The sequence below is a fragment of the Dama dama genome, chromosome X, assembly GCF_033118175.1.
Source record: "Dama dama isolate Ldn47 chromosome X, ASM3311817v1, whole genome shotgun sequence".
Taxonomy (NCBI): Eukaryota; Metazoa; Chordata; class Mammalia; order Artiodactyla; family Cervidae; genus Dama; species Dama dama.
This window is the reverse complement of record NC_083714.1, coordinates 164,861,769-164,886,514: the sequence shown is the minus strand read 5'-3', so window position 1 is coordinate 164,886,514 and position 24,746 is coordinate 164,861,769. Positions and strand designations below refer to the sequence as shown.

The 24,746-nt window shown below is 53.9% G+C and overlaps 2 protein-coding genes and 1 non-coding gene across 3 annotated transcripts; 2 read left to right on the top strand and 1 right to left on the bottom strand.

Moving 5' to 3' along the window:
• Window positions 1-6,751: 6,751 nt before the first annotated feature.
• On the bottom strand, window positions 6,752-21,968 carry ZBED1 (zinc finger BED-type containing 1). Its single transcript, XM_061137787.1, has 2 exons — window positions 21,837-21,968; window positions 6,752-9,038 (listed from the first exon to the last, which is right to left on the bottom strand). The coding sequence occupies exon 2, from the start codon at window positions 9,026-9,028 to the stop codon at window positions 6,899-6,901; it is 2,130 nt and encodes a 709-aa protein (XP_060993770.1). The 5' UTR covers window positions 9,029-9,038; window positions 21,837-21,968; the 3' UTR covers window positions 6,752-6,898.
• LOC133052994 (basic proline-rich protein-like) lies at window positions 13,634-22,420 on the top strand. Its single transcript, XM_061137748.1, has 4 exons — window positions 13,634-13,701; window positions 13,801-13,872; window positions 21,237-22,017; window positions 22,343-22,420. The coding sequence occupies exons 1-4, from the start codon at window positions 13,634-13,636 to the stop codon at window positions 22,418-22,420; spliced, it is 999 nt and encodes a 332-aa protein (XP_060993731.1).
• Window positions 15,980-16,106, top strand: LOC133053358 (small nucleolar RNA U109). Its single transcript, XR_009692270.1, has one exon. It is a non-coding gene; the product is annotated as a small nucleolar RNA U109 (small nucleolar RNA).
• Window positions 22,421-24,746: the final 2,326 nt, after the last annotated feature.

The window sequence follows — 24,746 nt, the reverse complement described above, 5'->3', positions numbered from 1 at the left end:
TCCTGAAATGGGCTTTGCTGATGGCTCACTGGTAAAGAAATCCGATGCAGGAAACGTGGGTTCGATCCCTGGACCAGGAAGATCCCCAGGAGAAGGGAATGGCCACCCACTTCATTATTCTTGCCTGGAGAATCCCCATGGACAGAGGAGCCTGGAGGGCTATAGTCCATGGGGTCGCAGAGAGTCGGACACGACTGAGTGACTCACACACAGATGCTAAAACTCCCATCAGAAAGGAAGAAGTTACCTATTTGATGATCACGAGCTCCCAGACCTACCGGTGCCCGAGGGCGGGTAACGTCAACCCCTGTGACCCGGCCCTGTCACCTCACCGTCCGTCAGAGGCCCCGTGCACGAGCCGCCCGCAGACCCCGGAATGTCCCTCCACCACCGGGCCTTTCAAGATGCGTTCCCGGGGCTGCCCTGGCGGCTCAGTGGTAAAGAGGCCACCTGCCGGAAAAACGCAAGAGACAAGGGGTTCGGTCCCTGATCCGGGAGGATCCCTGTGGAGCAACTAAAGCCCGCAGGCCACAACTGCTGAACCCACGGGCTGCGGCTACTGAAGCCCACAGATCCGAGGCCTCGTGGTCCACAAGAAGAGAAGGTAACAGGCAGGACGGCCAGGGGTCTCCAATCGGAGGAAAGAGGCTGCAAGCGTCAGACGCTTTCTCTCTCTCTCTCAAGCGGCAGGAGGAGACAAATGCCAGATACCTTTTCCCTTCTCTGAACAAAATTAAAAGGAGGTTTCTTTCAAAATTCTGTGCTGCCTTGATGACACCTGGTTCCACCTGAACTTGACTTTCCTCAAACCTTGAGCTAACCATTGCATCTTCTTAGGTAAATGGTTTTCTTAAGCTATGTGAACAAACTGTATTTACCCGAGACTCTGCCTGTCTTCAAGTGGGTTCTGCCTAAGACTCGGAACCGATAAGGGCTCAACAAACCAGTACGTTTTACTAATACATTGTTTTCCTAATGTATGTTACTGGAACTATATATTTGCGTGGAAACCTGCCTTTCTTCAAGATCCATGTCAACCGTTTAATGGCCCAAGAGGACCCACCAGGTGCCAATGTTATCTCAAAATGCGGGTTGTGGTCGAGGGGCCTGGTGCCACTCTCTGAGTTTTGAGACACCCCCTTTCTCTAATTAGCAGACTGCTAGTAGCTATATAACATCCGGCTAAAGACTAGCAGGGGGGCACTCTCTCTGCTCCCTCCTGAGGGCTATGTCAGAAGCTTTCTCTATCTCTTTCACACTTTAATAAAGCTTTATTTACACAGAAGCTCTGAGCAATCAAGCCTCGTCACAGGCCCTGGATTGAATTCATCTCCTCCGGAGGCCAAGAGTCCCAGCATCTTTCACTGCTCAGCAGCAACCTTTCAAAGAGAACCCACGGCAATGAGAAGCCTGCAAACCAAGGGTAGAGCAGACGCTGCTCGCTGCCCCCAGAAGCAGCCTGCGTGCAGCAAAGGAGACCCAGTGTAGCCAAACATTAATAAATATAAAGAAAAAAATTTTAAACGCTTTGCCAAAATCCAGCAGGGCGTTCAGGGTCTTTTGAGCATACGCTGACCATCCTCCTTGCCTGGGGCCTCCAATAAACACTGCATTTTCTTCACTACGACCTGCGGTCTGCAGACTCACTTTACTGCGTGTAGGGGGGGGAAAGACTCAGGTTTGGTTCGGTAACAGTTTCAGCCTTGCTGCCCAAAGCCACTGGAAAAGAAAGGTCTCCTTTTGCTTGGAGAGACTGTCGACAGGGAACGCATAACCTGGTGAGCTGGGCTCAACTCGGGGGAAGGGACGTCAGAGGAACCTGGATCAGACCTCAACTGACTTGGGCTCAGCCCAGTGGCTTTTTGACTGAGCTGTGCTTAGAAGCCACGGGACCTTGCCGGTGGCCCTGATGGAAAAAGAATCTGCTTAAGACACAGGAGGCCTGGGTTCCATCCCTGGGTTGGGAAGACTGCCCTTGGAGAAGGGGATGGCCACCCACTCCAGCGTTCGTGCCTGCAGAATGCCATGGACAGAGGAGCCTGGTGGGCTACAGTCCATGGGGTTGCAGACAGTTGGACACAACTAAGCAACTAATGCTATGACTACTTCCAGGAGCCACAGACGGCCCCCGGCCGGATGGTTAAACATCGGCGTACAGGACAGATTTAACAGTCATAGGGAGCAAGCTACACGGACACAGAAACGAGACGTGTGTGGAACCAGACGCGGGCTGTTTCTCCAACCAGATGAACTGCACAGACTCAGATTTTTGTCCCAGAAAGAAGGAAAACGGCAGAAAAACCTCCTGCTGCAGGAGGACGGAGACGCTCCGGCCCTTGGGGATCACCACACTTCTGGGGTCAGATGGCGAGTATGTTTATGAATGCGTTTCATGTTTCTCAACAACAGAAACACAATCAAAAAGAAGAGGAATACCCTCTCACACTAGCTGATGGGAATGTAAATGGATGCAGCTACCGCAGAGAAGAGTACGCAAGTTCCTGAAAAAAAAAAAAAAAAACTAAAAATAGAGCTACCGAATCGTCCTGCAATCCCACTCCTGGGCATATGTATCTGGAGAAAATTATCATTCTAAAAGATACATGCGCCCCAATGTTCACTGAAGCACTCATCACAATAGCCAAGACATGGAAGCAACCTAAATGTCCATCAGTAGAGGAATGGGTAAAAAAGAGGCGGTACGTATACATACAATGGAATATTACTCGGCCATGAAAAAGAATGAAGAACACCACTTGCAGCGAGATGGGCCAACCTAGAGATGATCACGCTGAGTGAAACAGATCAGACAGAGAAAGACAAATACCATATGGTATGATTTCCATGTGAAATCTTAAAAAAAAAAAAATGAGATAAATGGATGCATTTACAAGACAGAAAGAGACTCGCAGACTTAGCAAACAAAGTTTTGGTTCCCCAAGGGGAAAGGGGAGCAGGGAAAGATGAGGAACTCGGGACTAACGGATACATACTGCAGTGTATAAAATAAGAAACAAGGAGCGACCATATCACCCAGGGGACTAAATTCAGCATCTTGCCGTAACCTATAGTGGGAAGGAACACGAAAAGAGAACATGGACATATGGATAGATAGATAGGTAGGTAGATGTGAAACTGAATCAAACACCACCACAGAATGATGTAGCATTTCACTGTATTTGAAGAATTACAGATAAATTATTTGAATACACACACACACACAATGGAATATTACTCAGCCATAAACAAGAACAAATGTTTGTGACCTCCGACAACATAGATGCACTTGGAGGGTGTTAACATCTAGTGAAATAAATCACAGAGACATAGCATGTTACCACCTATATGCAGAATCTAAACTATTTAATGAATAAATACATCAAAAAGACACAGACTCACAGATAGAAAGAACCAGCTTGTGATTACCACTGGTGGAAGGGTACGGGGGAGGGTCAGGATGGGGGGGGGGAGGGGATTAAGAGATAGAAATTACTACATTAAGAGCTACAAAGTACTATGTATAAAATAAATAAGCTACAAGGATATACTGCATGACTGCAGAGAGGATCGCCAATGTTTTGTAACAACTTTAAACAGAATTATAAGCTACAAAAATTGTGAATCAGTGTGAAAGTCAGAGTCGCTCAGCCGTGTCCGACTCTTTGTGACCCCACGGACTAGACAGTCCGTGGAATTCTCCAGCCCAGAATACTGGAGTGGCTAGCCGTTCCCTTCTCCAGGGGATCTTCCCACCCCAGGAACCGAACCGGCGTCTCCTGCCTTGCAGGCAGATTCTTTACCAGCTGAGCCACCGGGAAAGCCCAAGAATAGTGGAGTGGGTAGCCTTTCCCTTCTTCAGGGGGATCTTCCCAACCCAGCGATGGAACCCAGGTCTCCCGCATTGCAGGCGGCTTCTTTACCAGCTGAGCCATCGGGGAAGCCCGTCCGAAAAGCAGGACAAGCCGTGAAAACCCACCGTGTTCTCCGCACGCTTGTCTGTTTGCTTCCCCGAGCCTCGGTGAAGAAGCCGCGTCCCTCGGACCCAAAATGACATCCACGGGAATCAGGGGAGCATGGAGACCTGATCAACACTCAAAACATGAATGCCCCCCACCCCCACCCCGGGGGAAGGACGGGAAGAGAAAGCGGACGTGATGACCTGACGTGGTCCACCGGGGAAGCCTGACGGACAGCCCCCCAGCCCCACTTTCTCCTTCCAGAGGCTGGCCACTGCAAGATGCTACCACGGGACTCTGCTGATCCCGGGCCAGGGGACCACTCAGGGAAGACCTCCTCCCCCTCTCCCCGGCCAGATCACACCTGTTGTCACCGCCTCACTTTACAAGGGCTTCAAGACACAGCTCCCGGGGGCCCCCCCAGCTACCTCCACCCAGGTCGTCCACCTGTAAATCAGCCCGACACCGGAGGACCAGGGTCCGGGAATACCTCCTCCGCCCCTTGGCTCAACACAAACATGTACAACCCTGACCTATGCTTCCTTTCAGCCCATCCTCCTAGGGGCTGCTCGGAATAAACACAACAGTACCCTTCCTCAAACAAGGAAAAAAAATAAAAATGGAACATCTGAGAACCGTGACTTCAGCATGACTTTATGGAGCATGGAACAAACACCGCTTAGAGGAAGCAGAGAATCAGGACTTTGACGGCAAGACCTGAGCATCACAAGACCACACTCCATTTCCTGGAAGCAGAGTCCTGGGCAGACCCAGATGAGACATGTTCATGATGGTCAGGGGCCGTGTCTTTACGCGAAGTTCTGGATGCTGGCAGTGACGTTTTATCTGAGACATTTACCGACACGTTCCACTTCTGTGTCCGATGGAGAAAGCTCTGAAAGTGGCAGGTTTTCATGACAGAGGCCTGGCCTACTTAAGCTCAAAGTGTTGGTTCAGGAAAAAACTCAATGTCTGATGTGGCATCCCGGAGCCACCCCGGAAGAGAGGCAACCCATAAAAATGCAGACAAGGAAGAAGACGATGGAGGCTAACCTCTGAGGCTATTTCTGGGGAAGCTTGTCTTCTTAAAAGAAAGGAGAGTGGGGGAGGGAGCAGGGAGAGATAGGAGATGGGGAAAAAAATCTAGATGCCCTGGTGGTATACACATGGCCCGTGGTCACTGTGTAAACGCTCAGGATGGACGTGGACACACGGCTGTGTTTAACATGGAGAACCAGCAAGGACCCGCTGGACAGCACAGGGAACTCTGCTCAATACTCTGTAATAACCTGATGGTCACCAGGGGGAAGGATGGGGGAAGGGATAGTCAGGGAGTCTGGGATGGACATGGACACACGGCTGTGTTTAACATGGAGAACCAGCAAGGACCCGCTGGACAGCCCAGGGAACTCTGCTCAATACTCTGTAATAACCTCATGGTCACCAGGGGGAAGGATGGGGGAAGGGATGGTCAGGGAGTCTGGGATGGACATGGACACACGGCTGTGTTTAACATGGAGAACCAGCAAGGACCTGCTGGACAGCTCAGGGAACTCTGCTCAATGTTACGTGGCAGCCGGGATGGGAGGGGAGTCTGGGGGAGAGTGGATACATGTACATGTAAGGCTGAGGCCCTTTGCTGTCCCCCTGAAACCATCAAATGTGAGTAACTGGCTATTGCTGTTGTATGGCCGCTCTGTGGTTCTCTCTCTGTGACCCCACGGACTGCAGCCCGCCAGACTCCTCTGTCCACGTGACTCTCCAGGCAAGAATACTGGAGTGGGTTGCCATTTCCTCCTCCTGCGGATCTTCCCCACCCAGGGATCGAACCCAGGCCTCCTGCACTGGCAGGCAGGTTCTTTACCACGGAGCCCCCTGGGAAGTGTCTTTGAAGCGCCGGACGCAGGAAAACCGCTTCTAGAACACACGAGCTAGGGACCCTGGCAAGGACCCTGAATTCAGGCAAGGGCGCGCAGGGGGACGAAACAGTCGTGGGTGACAGAAAAGAAAACACACCCAGTATGTCTTTTTCGGCTTTTTTATAAGCGATGGCTCTGTGAGCTCAGGGGTCACATGTTCCATCACGCCTTGAAAGCAGGGCGGTGGCTGAAGCATGTCTCCAGGTCCCCTGGTAATTGAGAAGGGAGTCGTGTTCCTTTATGGACCAACGGGGATAACAGCTCGCGGATGGTGCCCGGGGCGGCGGGGTGGGGCGTGCAAAGGGTGCTCAGGGGGAGGTGGGCTTTGGGGAACATGGAAGGGGCTGTCCTCCTCATCGGCCCACTGGTTTCCATTCGTCGCTGATCTACCCCCAGACCCTCCCTGGCGAAGCACATGGACGCTGCAGGTAAAGAGGGAGGCAGAGCATCCCCGCCGGCCATGCTAGCGTTGGGGGGCGTTGAGGATTTGTAATCCGATGGGCAGACGCCTCAGGTTTTCAAAAGTCATTTCTTTCCCTGTTCCTGGGATACAAGGGGATTCCCCACCGCCGCCCCCACCCCGCAGAGGAAACACTTGTCTTCACCAGGTTTGGACCACTCAAGAGCCTCATCTCTGCCCTCTGTGGACCATCCAGAGTCTGTCTGTCTCCTCTGGGGAAACCCAGAGTCCATCTCTCTTGTGTGGGACACCCACAGTCCATCTTTCTTGTCTGTGGACCACCCAGAGTCCGTCTCCCTTCTCTGGGACCACCCAGAATCCGTCTCAGTCCTCTGGGACCACCCAGAGTCCATCTCCCTTCTCTGGGACCACCCAGAGTCCGCCTCTGCCCTCTGGGGCGCACACACACGCCGCCCCCACCAAAGATGCGTTGTCTCTCTTCTGCTCGATTCCCGCATTCCCAGCAGCAGTGCGCCCACCCCGCACCGGGGTGGCGGGAGCGTCAGTCCCGACAGCCAGCCGAGCATCCAGACAGGTACCGCCCACCGGGCGCCCGCCCCGGCCTACACGAAGCTGCCGTCCCTGACGCCGAAGAAGCCGGCGTGCGCCGCCTCGCCGGGCACGAAGGCCTGCTCGTGGTCCAGGCCCCACTCGCCCTCGTCCTCGTCTTCCAGCTCGGCGTCGGCGCCGCCGCTGCCGCGCGCGTTCTCGTAGAGGAAGACCTGCTCGTCCACGTGCGCGGGGGCCAGGCGGTTGCGCTTGGCACTCACCACGGTGGCGCAGGAGCCGAAGAGGCGCTCGGGGCCGACGCGCGTGGCCGCCACGGCCCAGTACTTCTGCAGCACCTTCGGCAGCACCGGGAAGAGCGCCAGGCGGTCCGACCACCACTTGAGCGGGTCCTCGTTGAGCGCCAGGGGCTTCTGCGACTTGAAGTTGCTCAGCTCCTCCACCACCTGCGCATGCCACTCTTCCTGGTCCTCCACGCCCCCCGTGGGGCAGAAGATCTCGGCCAGCATGTCGTTGATGACGCTGGCCGGCGGCGGCGTGGGCGAGGGCGCCGGCTTCTTGGCCGGCGGCGGCTCCTCGGGCGGCGTGGCCGCCTTGTCCTCGGGCGCGCGGTAGGCGCCCTCTTTGACCTTCTCCAGGAGGCCCTTGGCCTCCTCCAGCACGCGGTTCTCCACCTGCTGCCGCTCGAAAGTGGAGAGGAACGGCAGCCGCTTGTAGCGCGGGTCCAGGAAGGTGGCCACGTTGAGGAACAGGTCGATCTCGGGGCTCTCCTGGTAGGTCCTGGCGAGCTCCTTGGCGATCACCTCCTTGGCCATGCTGATCTCCTTGGGGTCCGTCTCCTTGGGGTTGAGCGTCGTGTTCAGGAGCATGTGCAGCAGCGGCTTGACCATGCTGATGGTGGGGTGCTTGGAGGCCGACAGCATCTCGGCCACCTGCTTGAAGGGCTGCAGCAGCTCCACGAGGCCCTCGATGGTGGCCCACTCGGCGGCCTCCAGCATGAGATGGTGGTTGTTGGTGTCCTCCACCAGCACCCCGGCGATGGCGAACTGCTGCTCCTTGAGGCGCTGCAGCATGCCCAGCGTGCTGCCCCACCAGGCCACGCGGTTGCTCAGCAGCATGCAGGGGGCCGCGTTCTGCTGACGCTGCTTCTCCTGGAGCATGACCATGGCCACGGACGACTGCTGGAAGTAGGCCACCAGCTTGGCGCAGCGGCCCAGCAGCGCGCCCAGCTTGGGCAGCCGGAAGGCCTGGCGGATGGCCGCGTCGAAGGTGTGGCCGAGGCACGGCATGTGCACCGGGATGTCGAGCAGCGAGCAGGCCTGGGCCAGGTCCTTGCCGCGGTCCGTGGTGGCGCCGAAGACCTTGGCGTGGACGCCCCACTCGATGAACGCCTCGTACAGGACGCGCGTGATGGTCTCGGCCGCGTTCTCCTCGGGCACCTCGAAGGTCTTGAGGCAGCGGGAGCCCACCGCCAGCCCGTGGGGGGCGGCGCGGCCCAGGAAGTGCGCCGACAGCGTCACGTAGGTGCGGTTCTGGGTCGGGCTGCGCCACAGGTCGGTGGAGACGCCGCACCACGCGGCGTCCGCCAGCTCCTTGAGCACCGCCTCGCGCACGGCGCCGTAGCGCTCGGGGATGGCCTTGCCGCAGAAGAACTTGCGGCTCGGCAGCTCGTAGCGCGGCTCGGCGGCCTTCAGCAGCGCCCTGAACGTGGGCTCGTCCACGATGGAGGCCGGGTAGAGGCCCTCGCAGATGAGGCCCATGACGGCGGCGGTCAGCTCCTGCTGCCTGCGGCTCTCGTGGCCGTGCGCACCGGCCTTGGCGGCGAGCGGCTCCGGCGCGCCGCCGGGCTGCGCGGGGTCCGGCTTCAGCTTGGAGAAGGCGCTGGCGAAGGCCTCGCGCATCTGCTCGGTGTTGCTCTTGACGAACTCGCAGAACTCGTCGGGGTGGTTCTTCTCCAGGTGGTAGGACAGGTTGGAGGTGTTGCCCGAGTAGGCGATCTGGGCCATGCAGATGCGGCAGTAGATCTTCTTCCACTGCAGGATGCAGCCCTCCGCGTTCGTGTCGAAGCCAAAGTAGCGCCACACTTTGCTCTTGGCGCGCGGGTGCGCCACCAGCTTGAGGTCGCTCTGCCCGCCCTCCAGGCTCTTGCACTCCATCGCGCCGCCCCCGGCTGGGCCTCCGCTCATTCGGGACGACCTGCCGAGAAGCAGCAGAACAAACAGCGTGAGAAGACGGCCCGGCTCCGCCCGGCCAGCGGGTGCGGGGAGCCGGGTGGCTCCGGAAACGAGGGCGCGCATACACGCGTGCGCGCGGGCGCACGGAGGGCGCACGGCAGCGGGGACCACCCCGAGGCCGCCGCTCCATCTGGTGGCAAAGCAGTGAGGCTCAATCTGAAAAGCGAGCGGGTGTTCCATCCAGGTGCGTCGGAGACACGCATTTATTGAGTGCTTTGCTTTTTTTTTTTAGTGTATCCATCGTCTTTGGACGCGTCATGACAGCTCTTTCCTCACCTGAGCTGGTGTATTACATCCTGTTCTGGGAAATAAACCAGCCGGGCAAACAAGCAGGTAGGTCCTTTTCCCCAGGCAGACCCCACGGTTCCCAAACACCCCCTTGCCAGGCCAAGAGGACCCACATCCCCGGACTCCTAAAGACTTCTGGTCAGGATGCAGGAGTGTCAAAGGCCACCAAGAAAGGAGGCTCAGATAAGAGGAGCACACATGGAGCTTCTCAAGCAGGCAGCGTGCGTCCCTCGGGGCTCACCAGGTGAAGAATCCGCCTGCAGTGTGGGAGACCCCTGGTTGGATGCCCAGGTCGGGAAGATCTCTTAGAGAAGGGCTAGGCTACCCACTCCAGCATTCTTGGGCTTCCCTGGTAGCTCAGCGGGTAAAGAACCTGCCTGCAATGCTGGAGACCCTTCGGTGGGGAAGATCCGCTGGAGAAGGGATAGGTCACCCACTTCAGTATTCTTGGGCTTTCCTGGCGGCTCAGTTGGTAAAGAATCTGCCTGCAATGCAGGTGACCTAGGTGCGATCCCTGGGTCGGGATGATCCCCCTGGAGGAGGGCATGGCTACCCACTCCAGCATTCTGGCCTGGAGAATCCCATGGACAGAGGAGCCTTGGCGGGCTGAGGTCCATGGGGTCGCCAAGAGTCAGACAGGACCGAGCGACTAAGTACAGCACACGCAGACATTAGGCTGGCTGACCAGCATTCAAGATTTTTTTCAAATTTTATGTTTTCCAATGATGCCTCTTTGACCACAATGAGGTATCACCTCACCCCTGTCAGAATGGCTTTCATCAAAAAGAACACAAGGAACCCATGCTGACAAGGATGCGGAGAAAAGGGACCCCTTCCCACACTGTTGCTGGGAATGTAAACTAGTGCAGCCGATATGGACAACAGTACGGACGTCCTTTTAAAAACGAAAAACAGAACTGCCGTACGATCCTGCCGTCCCATTCCTGGGCATGATATCCAGACAAAGCTACAATTCAAAAAGATACCCGCACTTCATTGTTCATCCAATACTATTCAGAACAGGCAAGACATGGAAGCAACCTGTGTCCATCAGCAGAGGAATGGATAAAGACGACGTGGTACATGGACACAATGGAATATTACGCAGCCATGAAAGAGAAGGCGCTAATGCCATTTGCAGCAACACAGATGGACCTAGAGATTATCATACTCAGTGAAGTTAAGACCCAGGAAGACAAATAACTCTATGATTCTTAGTTATGCAGGCAATCCAATTAAAAAAATTAGTTTTAAAAACTAGTGAATATGGGGACTTTGTGGGTGGTCCAGTGGCTAAGACTCGAAGCTTCCAATGCAAGGTTCCATCCTTGGTCAGGGAACTGGATCCCCCATGTCACAACTGAAGATTCTGCATATTGCAACAAAGACACAAGGCAGCCAAATATATATATATACACACACACACACACACACGAAACTAGTGAAGATAACAAAAAAGAAGCAGACTCACAGATTTACAGAACAAACTAGTGGTGACCAGTGGGGAGAAGGAAACGGGGAGAGAAAATGTAAGAAAAGGAGATTGAGAGGTACAAACTGTTATGTATAAAATAAGACACAAGAATATAGACAAGACAGGAAATACAGCCATTATTACATAATAAAATAAAAATCACGGCATCCAGTCCCATCAGTTCACGGCAAACAGATGGGGAAACAGTGGAAAGAGTGACAGACTTTATTTTCTTGAGCTCCAAAATCACCGCAGATGGTGACTGCAGCCCTGAAATTAAAACACGCTTGCTCCTTGGAAGAAAAGTTATGACCAACCTAGACAGCATATTAGAAAGCAGAGACATTACTTTGTTGACAAAGGTCCATCTAGTCAAAGCTATGGTTTTTCCAGCAGTCATGTATGGATGTGAGAGTTGGATCATAAAGAAAGTTGAGCATCGAAGAATTGATGCTTTTGAACTGTGATGTTGGAGAAGACTCTTGAGAGTCCCTGGGATTGCAAGGAGATCCAACCAGTCCATCCTAAAGGAGATTAGCCCTGGGTGCTCATTGGAAGGACTGATACTGAGGCTGAAACTCCAATCCTATGGCCACCTGATGCAAAGAGCTGACTCATTTGAAAAGGCCTGGATGCTGGGAAAGATTGAAGGCGGGAGAAGAAGGGGACGATAGAGGATGAGATGGTTGGACGGCATCACCGACTCGATGGACATGAGCTTGAGCAAGCTCCGGGAGATGGTGAAGGACAGGGAAGCCTGGCATGCTGCGATCCATGGGGTCACAAAGAGTCAGGCATTACTGAACAACAACGACATCAACGATAACTCAATGAAAAAATTAGAAAGAGGACTTCTGCACTTCGCAGGCTCTATTTTTCTCCCCAGGTGCATCTGGGCATGGATGCCAGACTAGGGCAGGAAGGGAATTCTCCATCCCTGGAATGTCTCAGGATGCCCCCTGCCCCGTGGCCACAAACGCCTGGACCCTGAGAAGCCTCCGATCTCTGGAGCAGCGTCCCTGGCCTCTCAGAGCCTAGGTCCCCAGGCTCCCACTGCTGGAGATGCCCACACATTCGGCTCTGAGGAGCTGCCAGTCAGAAGGCCGGGACACCCGAGAGGCGAGCTGGGTTTTCCTAGCCGGTGTCAGGGGACTTCCCTGGTGGTCCAGTGGTTAATGCTCCAGTGGGTAATGCCAGGGGGAGCATGTCAGTCACCTGTTTTATAGTTGGCAGCTCCACATCTATTTTAGGCATGGCGGGGGGCACAGGTTCGATCCCTGGGCGCGGAACTAGGATTCTGCATGCGGTCCAAAAACAAAGATACTATATCAAGAAAAGAATTAAAGGTGTCTGTTACCCACAGACATAGAAAACTTATGGCTACGAAAGCGGAAGGAGGAGAGATATATTAGGACTCTGGGATTAACAGATACACACGACTATATATAAAATAGATAACTCACAAGGACCTACATACTGTATACAACAGGAAACCATACTCATTATGGGCTTCCCTGGTAGCTCAGCTAGTAAAGAATCTGCCTGCAATGTGGGAGACCTGGGTTCGATCCCTGGGTTGGGAAGAGCCCCTGGAGAAGGGAAGGGCTACCCACTCCAGCATTCTGGCCTGGAGAATTCCATGGACTGTACAGTCCATGGGGTCGCAAAGAATCAGACACGACTAAGCAACTCTCACTTTCCGACTATATATAAAATAGCTGACTAACAGGGACCTACTTACCGTATGTAACAGGAAATTATATTCATTATACGATTATATATCCAGATAACTATATACTACTATCATCTTGCTGTAATGGAAAAGAATTTGAATATATATGTGTGCGCCCAACTGAATCACTTTGCTGTACACCTCAACCTAACACACTCCTGTAAATCAAATATACATCATTTTGTTTAAAAATTGTTTAATTAAAAAAAAAAAGGTGTCTGTTAAATCCGCAAGCTTTCAATCGCCTGCTATTGTTTGGGCGCTCATTCGTGTCTGACTCTTTGCGACCCCATGGACTGCAGCACGCCAGGCTTCCCTGTCCTTCACCATCTCCCCGAGTTTGTTCAATCTACTGTACAGTGCCCACAGTTAAATCACAAACCGCAGCCACCAAGCATTTTCTGAGTGTGGGCGCAACTGTTTAAAACTCAGTAACGACAGAGGGTTGAAAAAGCAGCCTCCACTCAAAATGCATGTCCGCCCAGAACCACAGAAGATGATGTTATATGGAAGCAAGGTCTCTGCAGAAGTGATGGAGTGAGGGGTCTGAGATGAGGTCCTCTTGGAAGAGGGTGGCCTTAAACCCAAGGCCAAGGTCCTTATAAGGCACAGAAGTGGAGAGACACGGACGCAGAGGAGAAGCCACGTGGAGACGGAGGCGGAGACGGGAGGGAGGCGGCCACCAGCCCAGGGACGGATGCCTGGAGCCCCCAGAAGCTGGAAGAAGCAGGGAGGACCCTCCCCTGGAGCCTCTGGATGGAGCTCAGCCCTGGGACACCCAGACCTCAGACGTCTGGTCCCCAGGAAGAGACAGGATGCCTTCATGTGATTTCAAGTGCTTTGCTCTGGCCGGAGGGCTCAGAGGTGGGGGCTCTGGGGGTGGCGATCCAACAGGGCCAGGACTCATAGAGAGAGGAGAGACCCCGGGATCACAACTCCTGCAGCTGGGCGAGGAGTGGGGGGTGCCTGGGCGTGGGAGAGGTGGTCCCCTAAAGCGAGGGGACCCTCACAGCGGGCACCACAGCTGGGCTCTGGAATGGAGCTCCCCCGTCCTACACGGGCAATGCAATTCACTCTCATCGGCCTTTCCTACTACTTCGTCATCGTGATGCCAATCACGACGAAGGATCAGTGCTGTTTGGCTGCAGGTGGTCTGAGGGTGGTCCTGCAGGAAGCATCCTGACAAACGGCCGAAGGAGGCACCGCCCTTGGGGGGTCTCCCCCTTGCAGTTCCACAACAACTGGGCCAATGATGGCAGGATTCCCCGAGGCCCCAGACGAAGACGGGGACACGGGAAGACGGTTTGTTTGGGGTTTTTTTCCACTCTGCTCTTAATTGGTGTTTCTCTGAGGTCAACGATGCTGAGCATCTTTTCAAGTATCTGTTGCCCACCTGTCTTCTCGGCAGAAATGTCAGCTTTAATGCCCATTGAGATCTTCTGGCTGTCTTTAAATGGGTTGCATGCTAAGTCGCTTCAGTCATATCCAACTCTCTGCGACCCCACAGACTGTAACCCGCCAGGCTCCTCTGTCCATGGGATTCTCCAGGCAAGAATACTGGGATGGGTTGCCATGTCCTTCTCCAGGGGATCTTCCCGACCCAGGGATCGAACCTGCATCTCTTATGTCTCCTGCAGTGCCAGGCGGGTTCTTTACCACTGAGTCAGCTGGGAGGCCCAAACAATTGGGTGATTTGGGGGGCTTTTTTATGTTTGATTGTATGAGCTGTTTATGTTATTTTGGATGAAAACCCCGTATCAGGTCATGCATGCGTGCTCAACTGCCTACTCATGTCCGACTCTTTGCAACCCCACAGACTGTAGCCCACCAGGCTCCTCTGTCCATGGGGACTCTCCAGGCAAAAATACTAGAGTGGGTTGCCATGCCCTCCTCCAGGGGATCTTCCCGACCCAGGGATCGAACCTAGGTCTCCTGTATCTCCGGCACTGCAGACAGATTCTTTACCCCCGAGCCGCCTGGGAAGCCCGTTATCAGTCGCATTATTTGTTAAGCACTTCCCCCCTTCCACTGGCTGTCCTTTTGTTCTGTCCAAGGTTCCCTTTACTCTGCAAAAAACCTTTTATGTTTAATTAGATGCCATTTGGTTATTTCTGCTTTTATTTTCCTTCCCGCCAGAGACAGAACCAAAAAGCTACCTCTCAGAAGTAAGTCAAATTGCTCTCTGCCTATGCTTTCTGCTGCCAGTTTTATGGTTTCCAGAGTCTTACATTTAGGTCTTCAATTCCTTTTGAGATTTTGGAGGTTTTCTTTTCCTTTGGATGCCCTGGCTCTTCACTGCTGCATGACAGCTTTTTCTAATCGTGGTGACTGGGAGCTGGTATCTAGTTGTGGCACATGGGCTTACATCCTACACGGCGCAATTCCCAGACCAGGGATCGAACTGGTGACCCTAGCACGGCAGGGCAGACTCTTCACCAGTGGACCATCAGCGAAGCCCCTAGAGGTCATTTCTGCATATGGCGTCAGTGAATATTCCGCTTCCATTCTTTTCTGTGTAGCTGTCCAAACGCGTGTGATGGGCTGGAGCGTATACCCTGAACACAGCGGGGCAGAGTGATAGTTGCACGGTCCACGGCTGCTTTCAGAGTCAGGAATGAAGGTTCTGTCCACGCCGAGCGCCTCTCACAGGGCAACTCGAGCATCTCTGGCGGTGGGGTGGGCGGGGAGTGGGGGTGGACCACGGCCAAGATGCTACCCGGGGCCCGGGGAGGTCTCGCCTTTGCTCACAGCAGTGGCACCGGCCAGATCGTCCCCAAACACAACAGCCGTGTCCCAAGACTAGCAATAAAGTCACCAAGTGAAGGGCCAGCATCACTCTGCTCCACCAGGACTTCCAGAAACTGGCAAGAACTGGAAACAGCCACTACGCTCCCTGATCTGGTGTTTGTTTGGGGAGTATATAGTTGTTTTTTGTTGGGTGAAAAGGAAAAAAAAAAAAAAAAAACACATTACTGGGAATAACATATCAGCAGCTTACTATTTTTTCTTCAGTTGAAAAAAATTGTTACTACGGAGTGCATGTAAGTGGTTTGTAATTTTTCGCTGGGTAAAAGGCAGAAAAATTTAAATGTTGGGCTTCCCAGGTGACGCACTGGTAACGAACCCTCCTGCTAATGCAGGAGACATGGGATCGATTCCTGGGTCGGGAAGATTCCCCTGGAGAAGGAAACGGCAACCCACGCCAGGATTCTTGCCTGGAGAATCCCATGGACAGAGGAGCCTGGCGGGCTACAGTCCACGGGGTCACAGAGAGTTGGTTATGACTCAGCAACTAAACGACAACAACAAAGAGATGTTACTGGGAATAACATGTCAGTGTCTTGTGAACGTGATCTGAAATACATGTTATAGATTTCCGTGCTAACGCTTTCAAGTTTTTTTTCAGTTACTGCATGTGAATGTCGGCTCCTCATTCCTCTGCAAGATGGAATCTATAACATGCTAGAATAATAAAGGAGTTCTCAGGGCTGGCAATGTTTCAGTAGCCGTTGAGTAGTACTGTTTCTCCTACATTAAAAAAAAAAAAAAAATTACCAACTGTGGCCCCTCCCTGGGAGAAAACTGTATTTCCCGATAAAAGATAAAAAAACATAACCACAATACCATGACCACAGCTAAGCAACTGTGACAAGAATTTCTCAACATCATCAAAAAAAATTTTCATTTGTTTTAACTTTATTAACGCGTAACTGAATTGGATCCATATAGACAAGCAAAAAGCCACATAAACCGAAGCTCTTGGGGGAGGGGGAGTCCTCATTTCTTTTCAAGACTAAAAAAGAGCCAAAGATCAACCAAATTATGGTTTTGTCTCCCTGGAGTGACAGATCCCAACTATGCATATGTACGCAAAACCAACCAGATGCTACTTCTTCTTGACAGACTTTTTAAAAAAAAATCCTACAGCTCAAAAACTAGAATCCGCCCTAAAATGGCTTCGTAAATGGGCCAGCTGACCTCTGTTCTTGAGCTGGACAGTCAGCCCATCAGCAGAAGTCCATTTTCCAGACCAAAGTCCATTTTCCAGATCAGAAGGCCTGACTCCTATTTGCAACAGAACTGTTTTTGTTTTAATTTTTTGTGGTTATTGTCCATCATGGATTTTTTTTTTTTTTTTTGCATTTTTTTTTTTTAATTTGGGGGCCATGCTTAATGCATGGAAGAGCTTAGCTCCCCAACCACAGATGGAACCTGAGGCCCCTGCAGTGGAAGCAAGAAGCCTTAACCGTGGGACCCCCAGGGGAGTCCCTGAAACAGAATTCTTACGCGAAAATCTGCATGGTACCTTTATTTTCTTAGGCTCCAAAATCACCGACTGCAGACATGAAATTAAGAGACTCTTGCTCCTTGGAAGAAAAGCTATGACCAACCTAGACTGTGTATTAAAAAGCAGAGACATCACTTTGCTGACAAAGGTCCGTCTAGTCAAAGCAATGGTTTGACTAAAGAATTGATGCTTTGGAACTGTGGTGTTGGAGAAGACTCTTGAGAGTCCCTTGGACTGCAAGGAGATCCAACCAGTCCATCCTAAAGATCAGTCCTGGGTGTTCATTGGAAGGACTGATGTTGAAGCTGAAACTCCAACAGTTTGGCCACCTGATGCCAAGTGTCAACTCACTGGAAAAGACCCTGATTGCTGGGAAGGACTGAGGGCAGGAGGAGAGGGGGACGACAGCGGATGAGATGGTTGGATGGCATCATCAACTCAATGGACATGAGCTTCAGTAAACTCCAGGAGTTGATAATGGACAGAGAGGCCCGGTGTGCTGCGGTCCATGGGATGGCAGGCTCGGACATGACTTAGCAACTGAACAAGAAGAAGTTGTAACAGACAATCACCATAGAGAATGTGGAAGTCAGGCTCTATTAGAGGAATTCTTCATTCGCCCACATACGTCTCTAGACACGCATAAACCTCCAACCACCATGAGTTTCTCACGCTCTTGTCTGTAGTCATACGTTTTAAGAAAAGGTCCCCTTCAGGAGTCAGCTCCTTTTTCAAGCATCTTCTTCCACCTTTTCACAGAATCCCTGGGCACGCACGCTGCACGCCTGCCCCAGCAAATAAAACATGCAGGGCCATGAACACTTCCAAAGGGACGGTTATAAATGTGGGAGAGAAACCTCCATCGTTATCGCAGTCGCGCCGGTAGAAGTTATTCAAGTGCAATGAACACGTATGTGCTGCCAGTTTTCCCCCATGAAAAAGACGCGAAACAGCTCACCTCCAGAAAACTCCACGTTTGCCCAAGCAAGCCACCATCGAAGGGCTGAGATGATCCCCAGGCAGGCTCAGCAGATATTCAATACCTGACGTGCAAATGTTAGCAACAAGCATAAGCAAGGAAGTTTTAAATCGGACGTGCGATCTGACCTCTCCGGGTGGGTGATCAGAGACCAGAGCGGGAACCGAGACACGGGCGCAGAGAACGGACTTGTGAACACACATCAGGGGAAGGAGACAGTGGGACGAATTGAGAGACGAGCGTTGACGTATATGCACACACGACCACGTGTGAAACAGACGGCTGGTGGGAATCTGCTCTATAGCACAGGGGGCTCAGCTCGGGACTCTGTGATGACCCAGAGGGGTGGATGGGGGTGGGAGGGAGGCTCAAGAGGAAAGGGACAGATGTAAACCTATAGCCGATTCAAGCTGGCTTAAAACTCAACAGTCAAAAAAAAAAAAAACTAAGATCATGGCATTGGATCCCATCACTTCACGGCAAATAGATGTGGAAACAGTAGCAGACTTTATTTTCTTGGGCTCCTACATCACTGCAGATGGTGACTTGCAGTCATGAAATTAAAAGACGCTTGGTCCTTGCAAGAAAAGCTATGACCAACCTAGACAGCATATTAAAAAGCAGAGACATTACTTTGCCAACAAAGGTCTGTCTAGTGAAAGTTGTGGTTTTTCCAGTGGTCATGTATGGATGTGAGAGTTGGGCCATAAAGAAAGCTGAGCGCCGAAGAACGGATGCTTTTGAACTGTGGTGTTAGAGAAGACTCTTGAGAGTCCCTTGGACTGCAAGGAGATCCAACCAGTCCATCCTAAAGGAAATCAGTCCTGGATGTTCATTGGAAGGACTGATGCTGAAGCTGAAACTCCAACACTTTGGCCCCCTGACACTAACTCACTGGAAAAGATCCTGATGCTGGGAAAGACTGAAGGCAGGAGGAGAGGGGACAACAGAGGACGGGATGGTTGGATGGCGTCATGGACTCGATGGACATGAGTTTGAGTAAACTCCAGGAGCTGGTGATGGGCAGGGAAGCCTGGCGTGCCGCAGTCCATGAGGCTGCAAAGAGCTGAACAAGACTGAGTGACTAAACTGCTAGCTGATTCACAGTATTTTACAGCAGAAAGCAACACAACACTATAGAGAAATTATCATTCAATTCATAAATTTTTTTTTTTTAACAAGACCTTTCACAATACCAAGTGCACTTCAGCAATCACTGCCGTGGTTTGTCGTTATCACTTTAAAATATATAAATAAGAAAGTAATTCTGTCACTGAGACCATGGTCACTCTGCTCTCCACACCACAGGCCACTGAATCCGAGAGACAAACTGTTGAGGCAAGAAAGAGACTTTAATCACGGAGCCTGCAGACCGAGAACATGGCAGGCTAGCGCCTCAAAGTAAGCATCTTATTGGGGTCTGGATGCCAGGTTCTTATATAGATCCGAGAGAAAGAAGCAACGCAGAAGTGAAGTCAAAAGGAGAGAGGGAGAGACAGCGTGGAAGTCAAGTCAAAGGGTCTTGAGTCTTGCAAAACATCTCCCCACGAAATGTCCAGCCTTCCTAAGGGGTGTTTTAATCTCATCTATTCACAGGTGGGCAAGGACAAACTCTCTCTCCAGAGCTAAATAAATGCACTTTAATGAAAGTCGCTCAGTTGTTTGGGACTCTTTTCCGACCCCATGGACTACAGTCCATGGAATTCTCCAGGCCAAGATACTGGGGTGGGTAAGCCTTTCCCTTCTCTAGGAGATCTTCCTGGAGAAGGGCATGGCAACCCACTCCAGTGTTCCTGCCTGGAAAATCCCATGGACAGAGGTGCCTGATAGGTTATCCAGTCCATGGGGTCACAGAGAGTCAGACAGGACTGAGCGACTTTTTTTTTTTTTTCTCTATAATAATAAAAAGCAAGTCAAAGAAACAGCTTCCAACATGGAGTCAGAATGGGTGACTTCCTCCCTGCAGTACTTCCACACTAATCATTTTATACTTTGTACACATTTATATAGACTATACATACTATTAAAAAAGAAAACATCTGATGCTTCAAGGCAAAAAACCAGGAATTCCCTGGTGGACTAATGGTTAAGACTTGGCCTTTCAATACCAGGTTCAATCCCGGGTGGGGTTGCTAAGTTCCCTTATGACTCAGTAATCAAAAAAAACCCAGAAACATAAAAACAGAAGCAACATTGTCAACAAATTCAATAAAGACTTTAGAAACAAAACAAAAAAAAACCCCAGCTATTCTGCATCAGAACTGGGCCTCTTGGGTTACAATTTATTTAGCTGCATACCTGGGCAAAGTTCAATGTCTGACCGGCCAGGCTCCTCTGTCCATGGGATTCTCCAGGCCAGAATACTGGAGTGGGTGGCCATTCCCTTCTCCAGGGGATCTTCCCCGCCCAGGGATCGAACCCGGGTCTCCTGCGTTGCAGGCAGAGTGTTTACTGTCTGAGCTAGCAGGGAAGCCCACAACCTCCCCTGAGCGCTCTGCAATTTAGGGCCCGTCTGGGGGCAAAGGTGGGACAGCTCTTCACAGTCCTTCACTGTTTACAAGTCAGCCCAAGATGTCAAAGCGGTACTCTGCCTTCCTCCGCAGTCTTTTCCAGTCATCCTCGATGTGCTTTTTAAAAAAGCACCAAAATGCAGTGTATCAGAAAACGAAACGCTTAGCTCCCATAAAGCTGGAAGATGTATCTCCCTGGGTGAAGACCCAGAGAGGATAGAAAAACAAGTACTTGTGCTTCAAGCTGCAGGTGAGCAAGGTCTGGGCCCTGCTGCACCTTCCGGGGGGGTGATGGAGGCCCTGGAAGGCATTTTCACAAGCATACTAAGAGCCTCTTTGACTGTTTTTCCACCCCAGTCTCCCGGGGGTGGTCAGGGGCGTTGCCCACAGGCTGCCCGAGGGTGCTACGCCAACACCCTTGAAAACACAGTTGGATTTGATAATCTCTCTCTCCTCTTACGCCAGACGATAAAGAGATTCTTTACAAGGTAACAGGGCACCACGCTTCCCAGAGAATACTTTGTTTCCGAAAGTAGCTCCTTTTCACCTAGAAAAATTCACATGTCATTTACGGCTCACAGACCCTCGAGTTATTTTGATATCCTGCAATTCAAGAGCAGACAGAAACAACACCGACTTCCTCGATCCAGGTCCTGAGAACGCTGAGGTGACCGGACACAGCTGGAGACCCCCCCACCTCGGATTGGGGTTGGAGGGGGGCCCTAATATGCGTGAAGACACGAACGGGTCCCCGCACCGCTAAGTTTGGGCCGCGAGGCTCTGCGCAGGTGGTGCAGGCCGGAGAAACCAGAGGCCACTAAACGGAAGCCCCCCTCTCCAGGGCTCCTAGAAGCCGCCCCCGGCCCCTTGGCGCGCCCCCCCGCTCCAGTCCCCGCAAACCCGGGCAGGCCCCGTCCTACTGGAGCCTGCGCGGGGCCGGGATCTCGGGCGCCCCCCGCCTCCCTCCGAGATGCGGGTCTGCAGACCGCAGGGACCCCGGGGGAGGGCGGGGGGGTCTCCCGCCGCAGTTGGGGCGCGCACGGATCCCCTGGAGAGACCCCAGCCCCCGGGGCGCTGGGGAGGGCGCGCCTTCCCCCCAAGCCAACCCCCCAGGCCGCCCGGCCCGGCTTCCGGGAGCGCCCGACGCGGCGCGCACGAACCTGCCACCCCCCACCCCCCACCCCCGGCCAGGGCGCGCGGGACCCCCTGGCGACCCCGGCCCCCGGGACGCGCGGAGCGGGCGGGGCACTGGAGAGGGCGCGCCTCCTCCCACCGCCAAGGCCGCCCGGCCCTGCTTCCGGGAGCGCCCGACGCGCCCGCCTCCCCGCGCCCATTCCCAGCTCCGCCCCAAACCTGGGGGTCCCCTCCACGGGCGGAGGGCGCGCCCCGGGCCCGGCGGCGCGGTCCCCGGCCAGCTCCCCGCAGCTCCGCCCGGCCCGCGCGGCCCCGGCCCCTCGCCGCCTCCCCGGGCCCCTCCCCGGCCGCTGACCTGGCTCCACGAAGCCCCGGACGCACCGGCGCAGCAGCTGCGCCAGGATCAGCGCCGCGCCCACCGCGTACACCCGCAGGGCCGCCCGCGCCGCGGACAAAGGCGACATGGCTGCCCCCGCCGCCGCCGCTTCCGCGGGACTCGGAGCTCCGGGCCGGACGGCGGAAACGCGCCCGCGCCGGCCCGCCCCGCGCCCCGCCCGCGCGCCCGCGCCCCGCCCCGCGCGCGCGCCCCCAGCCCCTCCTGCGCGCGCCCCCCGACTCCCGCCCCGCGCGCGCGCGTCCCCAGCCCCTCCCGGACCCCAGTCCGACCCTGGGGGGCGAGCACCCGCCACCCGAACGGGGACCCCGGAACCCCCCCCGCGGGTCATAGACCCCAGGGTCCCCTGACCTGACCCCAGGACACTCCCCCTCGGATCTTGCACCCTAGGGACCCCCCTGGTCTCGAGGACCCCCAGCATCATAGACCCCAGGGACCCCTGACCAGACCCCGGGATACCCCCGCAGATCATAGACCCCAGGGACCACCACCCGGACTCCAGGACCACCACAGCCCCCAGGATCATGGACCCCAGGGACCCCTGACCAGACCCTGGGACCCCCGTCCAATCATGGACCCCAAGGACCCAAGTCCAGGCCACAAACCCACTCATACATGTCCACTGTCTGGACCACAGTCTCCAGTCACACACACACACACACACACACACACACACACACACACACGTCCCCTGTCTAGACCACAGTCCCCAGGGACACAGCCCCTGAGGTCCCAAAGCCCTTTCACCCCTGGGACCACACTCAGACCCCCAGGACTCTGTCTGACTGCACGCCCCGTCACCCAGATGTGGACCCACCCCCAACTTTGGACTCCTGCCCCAGGGCCCCTTTCCTGGCCCGCGAACCCCAAGAGCCTAATCTGGACCGCAAACCGTCCGTTCTGACCACAGACTCCTGATACGCTAACCGCCCCGCCACCTACCTCCGGCCCAGAACTCGGAACCTCCCACAGACTGGAGAATCCTGCCCGGATGGTGGGACCCCCTCCCAGCCCACCCAGACAGAACGTGGACTCCCAGCTGGGACTCTCCGGGAACCGGGGCACCCCACCTAGACTTTCACCGGAACTCCACCCAGATTACAGCTGGGACCACCCCCTCTCCACAACTCCCCCTAGCCCAGACCCCCAAGGAGACCGCACACAGACCCCCTACCCAGAACCTTACAGAAACCCTAGCCTGGCAACCCCAGAGGATGAGACGGTTGGATGGCATCACCGACTCAATGGACATGAGTTTGAGCAAACTCTGGGAGTTGGTGATGGACAGGGAAGCCTGGTGTCCTGCAGTCCATGGGGTGGCAGAGAGTCAGACACGACTGGGTGACCGAACGACAACAATAAACGACCCCATGTGTACCAAGTCCAACCAACACCAATATCTGATCCATCTCACTGCCCTGTGGGTGAGAAGTCTCACCCGTGATTCCGGGCTCGAGGTCTAACACGATCAAAGCGGAGCCGTCTACCCACTGGGCTCCCCTGGCAGTGTCGTTGGAAGAGCCCGTTTCGGAGCTTGTTCGGGTTGACGAACGGCAGGACCCACTTCCTTGTGGCTGTAAGGCTGAATTCCCTGCGTCTGAACTGGTGGTCAGCGGTGGGGAGGGAAGGGGGCCCTGTCTCTGGTCCGAGCATCCCACCCTCAGCATCTCCAGCGTCCCTCCTGCCTTCCCTTCTCTCCCGCTCCAGCCCAACAACGTCCTCTGCTTTTGAAGGCTCGTGGGATTAGAGTGGACCCACCAGGCTAATCCAGGATCATCTCCCTGTTTTCAGCTCCATAACCTGGAGAAGGGAAAGGCTACCCACTCCAGTATTCTGGCCTGGAGAATTCCATGGACTGTATAGTTGCTGGGGGTTGGGGGCGGGTCCTGCAAAGAGTCAGACGCGACTGAATGACTTTCACTTTCACTTTTTCAACCTTAGTTATATCTGTAAGGTCCCTTGGGCTTCCCTGGACGAGGGCATGGCAATCCACTCCAGGATTCTTGCCTGGAGAATCCCAGGGACAGAGGAGCCTGGTGGGCTACAGTCCATGGGGTCGCAGAGAGTCAGGCATGACTGAACGTCTAAACAGCAACAGGGTAATCAATGACCCAGGACAAAGAAAGTCCCGCCGGGTTGTCTGTCTTGGGACCTGCTACCTTAAGAGGTGAGAGGGTCCCAGGGAAACACTCTTCTCCTAGGGAAAGCGTTAGCTGTCATTTTGGGGGGTCTCCAAAGAGCTCTGGAATCACAGTTCTGAATGTCAGCACAGAGAAGAATTCAGCGAGAGTAAAGTGATGGATACGAAATGATTCATTAGAATAGGACACTTGTGAGTCTAACAAGCGGGTGGGTTTTACAGGGTGCCGGACCCTGCGTACTTACTGAGCTGTGTGCTTGGTCGCTCAGTCATTTCCGACTCTACGACCCCACGGACTGTAGCCTCGCCAGGCTCCCCCGTCCATGGGATTCTCCAGGCAAGAAATACTGGAGTGGGTTGCCATGCCCTGCTCCAATTAACTCACGGAGGTCTCACATATTTTTTCTACTTACAATACCCTCTTGGGATTAACTATTTAATCACCTACTTTGTCCCTTTCTCGTTGTTGTCCAGTCGCTCAGTCGTGTCCGACCCTTTGCGACCCCATGGACCGCAGCACACCCGGCCTCCCCGTCCATCACCAACTCCCGGAGTTTGCTCAAACTCATGTCCATCAAGTCAGTGATGCCATCCAACCATCTCATCCTCTGCCCTCCGCTTCTCCTCCCGCCCTCAATCTTTCCCAGCCTCAGGGTCTTTTCCAATGAGCTGGCTCTTTGCCATCAGGTGGCCAAATGTGTCCCTAGCTGGCATTAGGGGGAGGCTTGTCA

What these genes read in the sequence shown, in the direction of transcription:
- LOC133052994 (XM_061137748.1), top strand. Translation starts at nt 13,634, where the DNA reads ATGCAATTCACTCTCATCGGCCTTTCCTACTACTTCGTCATCGTGATG. An exon ending in CCAATCACGACGAAGGATCA is followed by an intron (nt 13,702 to 13,800) that starts GTGCTGTTTGGC and finishes TCCCCCTTGCAG; the next exon opens with TTCCACAACAACTGGGCCAA. An exon ending in GCGGAAACGCGCCCGCGCCG is followed by an intron (nt 22,018 to 22,342) that starts GCCCGCCCCGCG and finishes ATACCCCCGCAG; the next exon opens with ATCATAGACCCCAGGGACCA.
- ZBED1 (XM_061137787.1), bottom strand. Translation starts at nt 9,028, where the DNA reads ATGAGCGGAGGCCCAGCCGGGGGCGGCGCGATGGAGTGCAAGAGCCTG.